This window comes from Lissotriton helveticus, chromosome 3_2 (assembly GCF_964261635.1).
Source record: "Lissotriton helveticus chromosome 3_2, aLisHel1.1, whole genome shotgun sequence".
Taxonomy (NCBI): domain Eukaryota; kingdom Metazoa; phylum Chordata; class Amphibia; order Caudata; family Salamandridae; genus Lissotriton; species Lissotriton helveticus.
In genome coordinates, this window is record NC_136062.1 from 485,785,072 (window position 1) to 485,797,860 (window position 12,789).

Genomic DNA, 12,789 nt, shown 5'->3' on the forward strand with positions numbered 1-12,789 from the left:
TATTAGGATACTGGCACAGAAGACAGCGCTCTTCGGTAACTAGCAGAAGCGTATGGGCTGCACAGGGGTACTAGGTATTGATAACCAGCCCAGGAAAATGAGGGGTCACTGAGAGAAACGGAAGCCGGCCATCGACACTTGTGTGGCATTACATAATGTTCTACTCATACTTATTGTTAAACGGCCTATAAACCCTCCTCTAATCAGAAACATGAGTATCCATTCATGTAGGACACAGGAAAACAGGAAGACGTTGGGGTAATCGATAATCAAATCGATAATCAAATTGCTGATGTGCTCAAATGGGCCTTCGAGGGGCAGGAGATCCTACTCTACTCCTGCTCAAACGCACCCTAGAGGGGCATGAGATTCTATTCGACTCCATATAACATTAAGGAAGCCGGCTTCACATGAACCTTGGACTGCAGACAGTGTCAGATACACGCATACTTGTCCAAGAAACATCAGCTGATAGAAGTGGGCACGAAGTTTGTTGGAATCCAGAGAAGAAGAGGTTACTTACTTGTAATCCTGGTTCTGCATCAGGCCTCTTCATTGAAGCCATAAACACTAGAATGAATCAGCGCTGTTTGCGTGCACCTCGGACTTCGTCTCAAATATATGTACAAATCATTTCAAAGTAGGTTTCATGATGATACAACTCCCTGTAATAGCCTATCAGAGGCTCTGTTTCTTTTTTTGGGAGAATACGACTGTGGATATCAATTCAGCTGTACTAGCTGCTTCTCCTCTGGAAGAGTGCGCTCTGAGTTTATCTTGTAAAGGTTTGCTTGCTACCTGATAGCATAGTGTGTGACATTAAACTATGAATCTAGCTACAGACTGTTTATTTCTGGCCATACTTTGTCTTATTGGGCCATAATTAATGAATGATGTAGGTGTCTTTCTCAATCCTTTAGTTTTGTCTAGATAGAAACATACAACTTTTTAATGTCTAAAGAGTAGAGGACATGCTCTGCAGTTGATTAGGAAAATACAGAGGATAAATTGTTTGATTAATAAGTCAATCTGAAACTACTTTGGGCAGTATTGAGGGATGGCTCTCATCACTACTCTGTTGTCATGAAATATAGTGCATGGTTCCACTGTTGATAATGCTTGCAGTTCCCTTACTCTTCTAGCTGATACAATAGCTATCAAGAATTCGATTTTCCATGAAAAATGTTGCAAAGAAGATTTGTGTCTACATTTGATTGGAGGACCCTTTACTTTAGAAAGCACCGCATTTAACTTCCAAGGTGGGAAAGTATGTCGACTCGGAGGATAGACTTTTCAGTCATTTTAAAAAGTCTATGACTACAGTTATTTATTTATTTATTCAAAGTTTTATATAGCGCTAACAAGATCCTTGCAGATATCAGAGCGCTTTACAGAAAGAAGGGGTAGGGACAACAGGATGGTGATTAATCAAACTATTGGGTACAATGTAGTAGTCGATAGTAGGTAGTAACATAATAGGATAGCAATCAAGTACAGATTTAATAACAATAAACAATCAGTTACCCAATAGTACAAGACCGGTGCAACGTCTTTGAACCAGCAACAAAAGAGTTCAGGTGAACTTGGCCATATGGATGGCTTTTACCTCTTTCTTAAAGGTTACATAGACATGGGTAGGGGCAGCAAAAGGGTGGTTAAACAAACTATTGGGTACAATATATTGGGTACAATATAGTAGTCGGTAGTAAGTGAGTAGCATAATAGGATAGCAAACATGTACAAATATAATACCAATAAACAATCAGGTAACCAATGATACAAAAGCGGTGGAAAGTCTTTGATCCAGCAACAGTCGAGTTCAGGTGAACTTGGCCATAAGGATGGCTTTTACCTCTTTCTTGAAGAGTGCAGTGGAGGAGATAAGCCTGGTTTCAGGAGGGAGTGCATTCCAGATCCTGGGTGCCATTCCTGAGAAGGAGCGTTTGTATGTTTTTTCCTTCCGGAATCTACGAGGTTTCAGGAGTAGATTTTTTGTACTTCTATTGGATCTCGAGCCTCCTGATATAGTCAGCTTTTGAGCGAGGTAGTTGGGTGACTTGTGGTGTACGGCCGAGTGTGTCATAACGGCAATTTTCAGCTGTATTCTGGCTTCAAAAGGCAGCCAGTTCAGGGATTTTAAGTCAGGGGATATATGCGAATGTTTTCTAGAACCAGTGATGAGTCTCGCGGCAGCATTCAAGGAGGCTCGTAGGGGTGCGGTTGTTGAAAGGGGGAGTCCGCTGAGGGCCACAATTCCGTAGTCTATGCGAGGGATGACTAGGGCTTGTACAGCAGTTTGGAAGTCCTTAGCTGGGAAGAAGGGTTTAAGTTTCCTCAAAGTGTTGATTTGGAAATTAGCTCCTTTAGTTGCTTTGCTAATGTGCTGCTGCATGTTGAGGTTGGCGTCAAGTGTGATGCCTAAGGATTTCGCAGATTCCACGATGGTGGGTTGGACATTGAGCGCAGTTAGGTGATTGAGCCAGACTTGGGTGATGGCAATTTTCGCAGGAGGTGAGATCAGAATGAACTCAGTTTTCAGAGCATTTAGTTTGAGGTGATTATCGGCCAACCATGATTGGGTGTTTCTGAGTGTGGAGTTCAGAAGTTTGATGTCTTCCGGGGATTGTAGCTTGAGGTAAAGTTGGGTGTCATCGGCGTACATATGGAAGTGTACATTAGATGCTTGAAGCAAGGTGGTAAGTGGTTCCATGACTAGGTTGAACAAAGTGGGGGATAGGGAAGATCCTTGTGGGACGCCTAATGTTACAGGTACAGACGAGGACAACACGTTGTTGATCTTGAACTTCTGAGACCGGTTATGTAGGAAGGAGGTGAACCATTTGAGAACAGTTCCGGATAAACCCATTCTGGTATTTAGCAGCTCCAATAGGTTCTCATGTTTGACAGTATCGAATGCTGAGGAGAGATCAAGAAGGATGAGGAGGAAGGAATCATTGCGATCAAGGATTTGGAGGGCGTCATCAATTATGTGCATCATAGCCGTTTCCGTGCTGTGTTTCGCTCGGAAGCCTGATTGATGAGGGTTGAGGAGGTCAAACTGATCAATGTGTTTTGTCAGTTGGAGTTGTACGCATTTTTCCAGCAGTTTGGCCAAGGTGGGGATATTGGTGATAGGGCGGTAATTGTTTAGGTCAGACGGATCAGCTGTAGGTTTCTTGAGTATAAGCGTGACTTGCCCCACCTTGAGGGGGTCTGGAATGAGTCCTTGTTGAAGAGAGCTGTTAATGATTTTAGTCCAGAGTGGGAGGAGCAGGGGGGAGATGTCTTTTACAGCATTATTACAGTTATTTTGAAAAAATAAATTTGTGTTGCAGATTTTCTGTATGCAGAGAAGGATCCCAGATGCGCTTTTATTGAGGAAACTGAAGCTTAGATTGAGCCAAGTTTAATAAATAAGGGAGTATCACATTCTCTTGACTTGATTGGATTGGAGTGAGCCCTTTCTGCTTACATCAAATGCAGAATCTTTTACGGTTGAAAGATTAACGTGTTCTTGTCGATAGACATTTGGCTTTTTTTTAGGATTACAATGCAGACCAATAGTAGAACTAGAAGACCAGATTGTCTGACCTCAATGATGGAAAGGGGCAGGGAGTGACATTAACAGGTGCGGTGTGTATGGCAACGTGAGGTTTTACGGACATTTGTAATAAGTCCTGGGACCACCACTGTCTTTGCCAATCTAGAGCTATTAGAACCATCTTCAAAAAAGATCTGAGAAGCTTTGGAATCACTTTTGGTATTATTGGTATTGTGAAAATGCACAGAGTATTGGCTTCTACCATTCAATCAAAAGGGCATTCCCTAGAGATCCCTGTTTTCAGATGCTGGATGCAAATTCTATGAATGTTTTTATTTTATTTTGTTGTGATGAGTTACAAGGAAGGCTCCACTCTTGGAAAATATCTTCTAGAACCTTGTCATCTAATACTCATTTTTGAAACTCTTCCGAGTATCTGCTGAGGAAGTCCGCTTGCACATTTGTCTTCCCTGGAATATGACATTGCTGAGGGGGTAAATTGTTGTATAGAGCCCAATTCCAAATCGATTGTGCCTGTAGTGACAGAGGTCTTGCCTCTTGCATGGTGGTAGCGTCACTTTGTATGTGAATTATCAATGGTACTGTTGGAGACAGGAAAAAGGCTTTTAGAGTTTATTGAACCAATCTGAGATCTATGTAATTTATGCGGTATGATTTTCCTATTTTCACCCACTGTTCCTGAATTGTTAGATCCTGCAGGTGAGCTCCACAACCCATAAGGGAAGCGTCCGTTATAATAACTTGAGTTGAAAATTGTTTCTGACCTGGGCTTCTTACTAGCAAATTGTGCCTTTTGGACTTCTATGCCAGGAATGTCTTGCTGCATTGGTTAGAGTCAACCTGTCTTACCAACTGTTTTCCCGTTGAGACCACTGGTCTTCTGAACATTCATCGAAGGGGTCTCGTATACAACCTTGCGCTCGGGGACAATGTTTATACAAGAGGTCATCGATCATAGAAGGTTTTTCGAAGCTGGATGAGGAGAGACCTGAGGAAATGACGTTTTTCCAGGACAGACTGCACACATCCACTCCTTTTCTCTCAAATGCGGGTAGATTTTAATGAAGGACAACAATTCAAAACTTTTTTGTGTGATTGATTTGTTAGTTGAGATCTAATGTGTGTCTGAATAATTTTCTTAAGCCTTTTTTCACTACAACAAAATATCTCAAGTATTTTGCTACACCACTTTGGTGCGACTGAACAGGTCTGATGGCTCCTTTTTTAACAGGGTAGATGTTTCCTTCGTCAGCGCAGTGCAGTTGGTTATGGTGGAAGAGGAGTGAGAGTGGATCTGAAATGTACAAAAGAACCACAATCTATATTATTTATCACCCATTTGTCTTACGTGAGTAAAGACCACCCTGCCATTTCTAAAACTACCGCTCCCCCCACCGGCGTGGCTAACAGAAGAGGGGGTATTAACTGTCGATGCCTTGTACCAGACAACTGTCTCCCTCTTGAAGATGGAGATTTCGCCTGGAAAGTCCTTGGTTTAGATGACTGACGTTGGCAGTGATATCTTTGGCTTTGGGGATACTGCTGTCAAATCAAATCAAATAAAAATTTGCTTTATTCGATCTGTATTGTGTGATTTGGAGACTGCCCGCATTCCAATTTTCTTTCTGTCTTTATTGTGTACCTGACATTGTGCCTACTTCTCCTGTAACCAATCTGTGTATGCGCCACTGTATGGTTTCGTGTTCCTAATAAAGGTTTGAAGAAAAAAAAATTGAAAAAAAAAATATTAAATCATAAAAGCATGATACAAGAAAAACATACATCAATTCTACAAAATATTTTTAAAACAATTGCTGTCACTCAATGTAAGGCCAACGAAGGGTCTGAACCCTGCGTTGTTACGATCTACAATCTCTTAATCTGCACTGGGATCAGAAGATTTCCTTCCATTCCTCTAGACCCGCTGCTTTTGAGGACTGTACGCCATTTTTCATCTTTTGCATCCCCTCTGTGTGCTGACCGAACAGAGATTTTCAAGAAACTCTTCCTTCTTCCTGCCACAAGAAGAGAACTTCTGGAAAAGGGATTGTAATTTAAGGAACAAACCTAAAAGGATTCTTAAGTGTGAAGTGTGCTGTCGACAAGGTGGCTGGCTTGCAAATATCTTATTTCTGTACGTAGCCTTAGTGCCCCTTTCTTGTGGGTAGACAGCACCCTTTTTCACTCTTTACAATGAAAGCCTACCAGGCTGCACTCTCTTTTTCCTTTCTTCATACGTTTTCACCTTTCCGACCAAAATGCTGCAATGCGGGTTTGAGACTGAATTCAGAGTCATTGAATCTCCCAGAAAAAGAAACTGAGCCTCTGATAGTGGATTACAGGGTGTTCTATCATCATGAACGGAGATGGGCATTAGCACGCTATGGAACTTTGAGATGGATTGTAGGTATAAAGAAGTGCTCTGTGGTGCACGCAGGCGGCGCAGAATTATTTTAGTGTTTATGACTATCATTGAAGGTCCTATGATGAAGAACTACTATTCCCTTGCTCTACTCAGACTGGAGAGCGGACCTTGCATTTGCTCACAAAAGCCCGCGAAGGCTCAGTCGAGAAGACAGAAGCTGCAGGGGATGCCAAAGTGTTCATGCATCTTTGTGTCAGAGCCCAGTCAAGAAACCACATCCTACAGGGCCTGTAGTTTGGGATGGTGCTGGCAGCAGAACTCAGACATTTGGACAAACTGTGTTACAATGTGAAGACATTTACACCATATATAATAATGTGATGATAATGGTAACAAACAATGTGTGATGACAACTAAGATTCTGAACTTGTGACAACTATGAGTACATGAATTTAGATTCTTCAATTTAATGTGCCCTCCCTTTCAGATTACCCAGGAGCTTCTCAGCTGACACTGAACACATCTTTGAGACACAGTGGCCAGAGGGGGAGGTGTGTGGTGGAGACACTCTGTACCTGATCACATCTAGGAAGACGTCCGTGTAGTAGATCTTCCCATCCACACTGTCATAGTCCAACGAGATGACATTGTTGAGTTCGGGCACGGGCACGTATACATCCGTGTGGTCACTGGTGTCCAGTGAGATCCTGCGTATGGACCCACGGCTGGAGAACAGCAGGTAGGACTCTGGAGACGGATCGCACGTCCTGCCATCCTCTTTCAGCTGGATGCCTGTGGGGCAGGTACAGGAGAAGCCGGTGGGACGAGGCAGGCACAGGTGGGAGCAGCCGCCGTTCCTCTCGCCACACTTGTTGAATCCTTTGGAAAAGAAAGGGAAAGACATGAGGAGCTTTCAAGAAAATGATTCCCATAGCACCCAAGGTGCGGGACGCAAGGCTCGGGTCTGACGGAAGATGAGGAAAGACGGCTATCGAAGGACACAAGGCATTAAGAAAGTAGAATGAAGGAGGTGAAAGGAGACCTGGGGGTCTTGGAAACGAAAGAAGCAGAAAAGATGGAGAAAGACTGACATAGGGAGGCGTGGTTGGTGGTGCCCAATAATAATTAACAAAGACAAAAGGGAAACATGCTCAGTTTCAAAGGGAACTACTCATTTATAGGCAGCCTAACACACACCGAACACATTTCATACAGATTCTCAAACACACAGAGCAAAAAACACAAACATGAATCCCCAGCACTGCATAAACACACCAGGACACAGACACGCGGAGATAGGAGTTCTTTTTGGGTGGATATTTAAATGTTGATTGAGGACTATTGCTCCAGACAAAGTAGCAAGTGGATGGAAGTAAATAAAACAGGAGGTATGTATGATATGCACTATTTTGTAGCAAGTGGAAGGGATATCGCGACTAGGGCTCTGCTTGCCCTGTCTGCCTATGAGCAGACGAGACACGCAATAAAACCATCCAAGGAAATACAGGATAGTCCCTATTTGTAGGTAGAATGCTGTGTGCAGAAGATTGTTTGTGCTGCAGCTAAGTACCTGCACCAGGGCTGGATTACTAGGTCTAACATTATGAGTTAATTGTAAGATGTCTCATCACGTCCACTGTGGGATCCCTAATGCCCCGGCCATGCCAAGGCTTTTCTCTTGCACACACAAGCCACCCTCATCGTTGTCATTCAGACACTCAGCTTCACACTTTTTATGTTTGCATTTTTAGATATTTTTTAGCTGCATATATTTGTTATTTAATTTCTAATGTAATGCTTGCAAAACTAGAATGAATTTAAGATTTGCATTCTATGACCCCATGTAGAGGCTGGAAAGCATTTGCGCACCAAATGTTATGTTCATGTGTTAGTAATACTTTTAGCTCCAATTTTTATCGGTAGCGGCCATGCAAAATCCTGAGTTTCTGGTATTTAAATGCCTTATAACTTGTTATCACTTAGAGGGCTCATTTTAATGCCATATACACCACCATCTTTTTAATGTTGAAAATGTTTAGGCTCTTTTAAAAATTCTTAATGTTCTATGCTGGTTCTATGCTTATATGGTTTTCACCAAAATAAAGTACTTTGATGGTGATGATGATATGGATTATTTTACTCATTTTTTCTTTACTGCTTTCAAGAGACAGAATGTGTTGATGTTGATACACTGCTAGTTTGTTATAAAAAGAGTCATGAAGGGCAGTTTTTACAGCACAAGTCTTCACTTGATAGTGATAAACCACAAGTGTTCACTCGAGGGAAAACTTGGCTCTAAACTAACAACAGTAAAGAAAATGTTACTTACCCTATAAGCATCTATTCGTGGTGTGTAGTGCTGTAGATTCACATGCTTTGCATTCTTCTGACATCCAGTGTTGGGCTTGGATGTGCATAGCATTTTTTTTTAAATAAGCATTTTAGGGTCATTGGGTCTAGCAGGGGAGGCTCTAGGCTCATGGCGCCCCTAGGCAGGGAGCGTAGGTAGGGGGCCCCCGGAGGAACGCAGGCACGGAGGCCAGTGAAGAGGGGGTGGTCGGGGTATTTGGAAGTGGACAGAGCCGGGGGCCGCCACGCAAATATGTATCCATCCTCAGAGGATTATTATATTAAGGATATATATTGGAGTGGCGGCCCCTGGGGTTTGGTGGCCCTGTGCAGGTGCACAGCTTTCACATGCCTAAGGCCGCCCCTGGGTGTAGTGATTCCACTCATTAGTAGTATTGTGACTGGGCATCGACTCCATTGTTAGACTGTTTTTCTCCGACGTCGGGTTCAGACATGTTGATGTGAGCTTCGGTTCGATGCCTCGTGGTGTTCTCGCTGTAGCTTCACATCCGTTCCCCTTCGGTTCTTTAAAACAATCCTGCTCGTCTTAGGGTCTCCACCATCATGTCTTTTCCACTCCATGCTGGTGACCAGCCTCTTGGCCCTTGTCGTTTAAGTTGAGAATGTCCTCGTAATGAAGAGGACTCCATTTCGGTTCTGCCCCACTTGGCACATGAAGTACCTGTCGGTCCACTACAAGGCTTGTGACCTTTGCTTGTCGCCCGATCATCGTGAAGACTCTTGCTCAGCGTGTCTTGCATTCCAGAACAGGAAGACTCTTCGAAACTGGCACACTCGTCGAACCACCTCAGCCTTCATGGTGCATAGATGGGAGAAAGAAGATACCCCTGACCTCTTAGCGAGAGGAGTCGGATTTGAGAAACAGGATGCTCAAGGTGCCGAAATCAAGGTGGCCTTTGCATTGGAAAGCATGGACTCCAAGGTGGACGTTGAAACATAAGAGAATCTGCCAGGTCAGCGTCTACTGAAGATCACAGTGAGTACTGACACCCCTTCTACTCACCAAATGGAGGCAACAGCCCCGAGCTCTCATGCTGCACTGGTTTCCGGCTTTGGTAGATAACAAAAACAAGTAGTCCATATCTGTGCCCAATACTAGATTGAGGAAGTATGCATAGCATGTGCATGAACAGACACACATACCACAAAGTAAAAGGTTACAGATAAACAACTAAATGTGATTTGTGTGAAAGCATTTTTTTCCCAGAAGGGGAAGATTGACTTCTTGAAGCACCTCACTAACACTGTCTATAAATAGTTTTTTTCTGCCATACGATTTGAATGCTTATAAGGAGTCGAGTGCACAGAAAGGAACACTAGGGAAAGCAGAAAACCTCAAACATTTCAAGAACCGTTGATTATGTGTAGAGAATGACTCCCAGATTGTAATTCTGAAGCGACCTCTTTGACGTAGAGAATGACTCCCAGATTGTAATTCTGAAGCAGCCTCTTTGACGTCGAGAATGACTCCCAGATTGTAATTCTGAAGTGGCCTCTTTGACATAGAGAATGACTCCCAGATTGTAATTCTGAAGCGGCCTCTTTGACGTAGAGAATGACTCCCAGATTGTAATTCTGAAGTGGCCTCTTTGACATAGAGAATGACTCCCAGATTGTAATTCTGAAGCGGCCTCTTTGACGTTGAGAATGACTCACAGATTGTAATTCTGAAGTGGCCTCTTTGACGTAGAGAATGACTCCCAGATTGTAATTCTGAAGCGGCCTCTTTGACGTAGAGAATAACTCCCAGATTATAATTCTGAAGTGGCCTCTTTGACGTAGAGAATGACCCTCAGATTGTAATTCTGAAGTGGCCTCTTTGACGTAGAGAATGACTCCCAGATTGTAATTCTGAAGTGGCCTCTTTGACGTAGAGAATGACTCCCAGATTGTAATTCTAAAGTGGCCTCTTTGACGTAGAGAATGACTCCCAGATTGTAATTCTGAAGTGGCCTCTTTGGCGTAGAGAATGACTCCCAGATTACAATTCCGAGGTGGCCTCTTTGACGTAGAGAATGACTCCCAGATTGTAATTCTGAAGCGGCCTCTTTGACGTAGAGAATGACTCCCAGATTGTAATTCTGAAGTGGTCTCTTTGACGTAGAGAATGACTCCCAGATTGTAATTCTGAAGTGGCCTCTTTGACGTAGAGAATGACTCCCAGATTGTAATTCTGAAGTGGCCTCTTTGACGTAGAGAATGACTCCCAGATTGTAATTCTGAAGTGGCCTCTTTGACGTAGAGAATGACTCACAGATTGTAATTCTGAAGTGGCCTCTTTGACGTAGAGAATGACCCCCAGATTGTAATTCTGAAGTGGCCTCTTTGACGTAGAGAATGACTCCCAGATTGTAATTCTGAAGTGGCCTCTTTGACGTAGAGAATGACTCCCATATTGTAATTCTGAAGTGGCCTATGCATAGCATGTGCATGAACAGACACACATACCACAAAATAAAAGGTTACAGATAAACAACTAAATGTGGTTTAAATATGACAGTATACAAGAGGCAAGAACTTCTGAGCAAAGCTCCCAAGCCAGAAATGGGAGCACTTCCCTGCTAGGTACAGCATGTGTGGGCAAAAAAAAGGAGACCAAGTTGATCTGAATTTTAAGAGAAAGCTCTTCATCCAGCAGAGGTCCTAAGTATTTTTTCTTCACCACGGGGCGAGCAGAGCTTCTGAGGCTGAAGGCTAGAGGGTGGGTATGGTGTCAAAGCAATCTTTGTTTCACACCTAATAGTAGATCAGTTTGGTTAGAGACTAATTTAAAACACAAGAAAATACAATTTATTCAATACCCCAAAGAACAATCCTTCCTAAAAGAAGAGGAGGTGGAGATTGTTGACTGCTTAGCAGGATTTATAATTAGGGCTTCCGGTTTTATGGTATTTATTTTTTCGACATTTCCGCCTGTATTTATCCGTATTTATTTTTTGCAAATTTTTACTGTCAGTATCCAATTTTATTATGTGTTTTCTGTATAAATGAAGCTTCAATGGGTATTTTTCCACATTTATTTTTACTGATAAATAAATGTATACTCGCATTTGAATGCCCTAAAGGTTTCAGCAGTATACAGTGCAATAGCGTTATCTGAAAACACTTGCATTGTAGAATATCATAATTATCTGTAGATCTGCACTTAATTGGGAAATCTAAGGTCTTTTTTCATTTCCCCTACCTCTCAATCTGTACTCTTACGGACATGGCACTCATGATTGACAGTAGAAAAAGTCACCCAAAGAAGACCTATTTTCCATATTTAAAAATAAATACAGATAGGAAAATAAATAGTTTTCTGTCTGTATTTATCTGTAAAAATCAGTAAAAACAGAAAACTGGGAGACCTATTTATAATCAATCGAGTATTGTCTGAGTAGGTCATCATTCCGTAATCAAATGATCTTTTTAGTTGGTTTAAGAGTCTAACATACGTTAAACAGTGAAGACAGGGATGTACCTAGTGCACCCGGTAATGAATAGGACTGTCCTGTGTGTGGCAGGGACGCTGTGTTACAGATTATGCGTGACTGTAGAGAAAGGAAGAGAACCAGCCATCAACAGTGTCACAAACAGTGCCATCAATTTAGATTTCCAGGTGTACTGTTGAGGGTAGAATGTTGCACGGTATCAAACAGGGCAGACCAATCCAACAAGATCGTGCCTGAGTCTCCTATCCACAACAACCCTGATTTCATCCATGAAACTCCAGCTATAGGGAGCCAAGATGTCGAGCTCTTCAGTGTAAGCCGACAGCTTCCAAACCACTCCTCTTTCACCTACTTTATCCAGAACAGACAGAGAATCTTATTTAAGAGATGTGTGCTGTTCGAAATTCCGGTATTTAATAGTTGGGCTTTGTGTGATAGCTTGTTTTTCCCAGAAGGGGAAGATTGACTTCTTGAAGCACCTCACCCACACTGTCTATAAATTGTTTATTTCTATCATAAGATTTGAATGCTTATATGGAGTCGGGCGCACTGAAAAGAACACTAGGGAAAGCAGAAAACCTCAAACATTTCAAGAACCGTTGATAATGTGTAGAGAATGACTCCCAGATTGTAATTCTGAAGCGTCCTCTTTGACGTCGAGAATGACTCCCAGATTGTAATTCTTAAGCGTCCTCTTTGATGTAGAGAATGACTCCCAGATTGTAATTCTGAAGCGTCCTCTTTGATGTGGAGAATGACTCCCAGATTGTAATTCTGAAGTGGCCTCTTTGATGTAGAGAATGACTCCCAGATTGTAATTCTGAAGCGGCCTCTTTGATGTGGAGAATGACTCCCAGATTGTAATTCTGAAGTAGCCTCTTTGATGTAGAGAATGACTCCCAGATTGTAATTCTGAAGCGGCCTCTTTGATGTAGAGAATGACTCCCAGATTGTAATTCTGAAGTGGCATCTTTGACGTAGAGAATGACTCCCAGATTGTAATTCTGAAGCGTCCTCTTTGATGTAGAGAATGACTCCCATATTGTAATTCTGAAGCG

The 12,789-nt window shown here is 42.5% G+C and overlaps 1 protein-coding gene across 8 annotated transcripts in view; it reads right to left on the bottom strand.

The window, feature by feature from the left end:
- LRP4 (LDL receptor related protein 4) overlaps positions 1–12,789 on the bottom strand; it is a 356,895-nt gene that overhangs the window by 36,221 nt on the left and 307,885 nt on the right. For all 8 annotated transcript variants that reach the window (XM_078684435.1, XM_078684436.1, XM_078684434.1 and 5 more), the window contains exon 28: positions 6,503–6,806. In XM_078684435.1, coding sequence (XP_078540561.1) covers positions 6,503–6,806 — 304 coding nt within the window. The remainder of the gene's footprint in view (positions 1–6,502; positions 6,807–12,789) is intronic.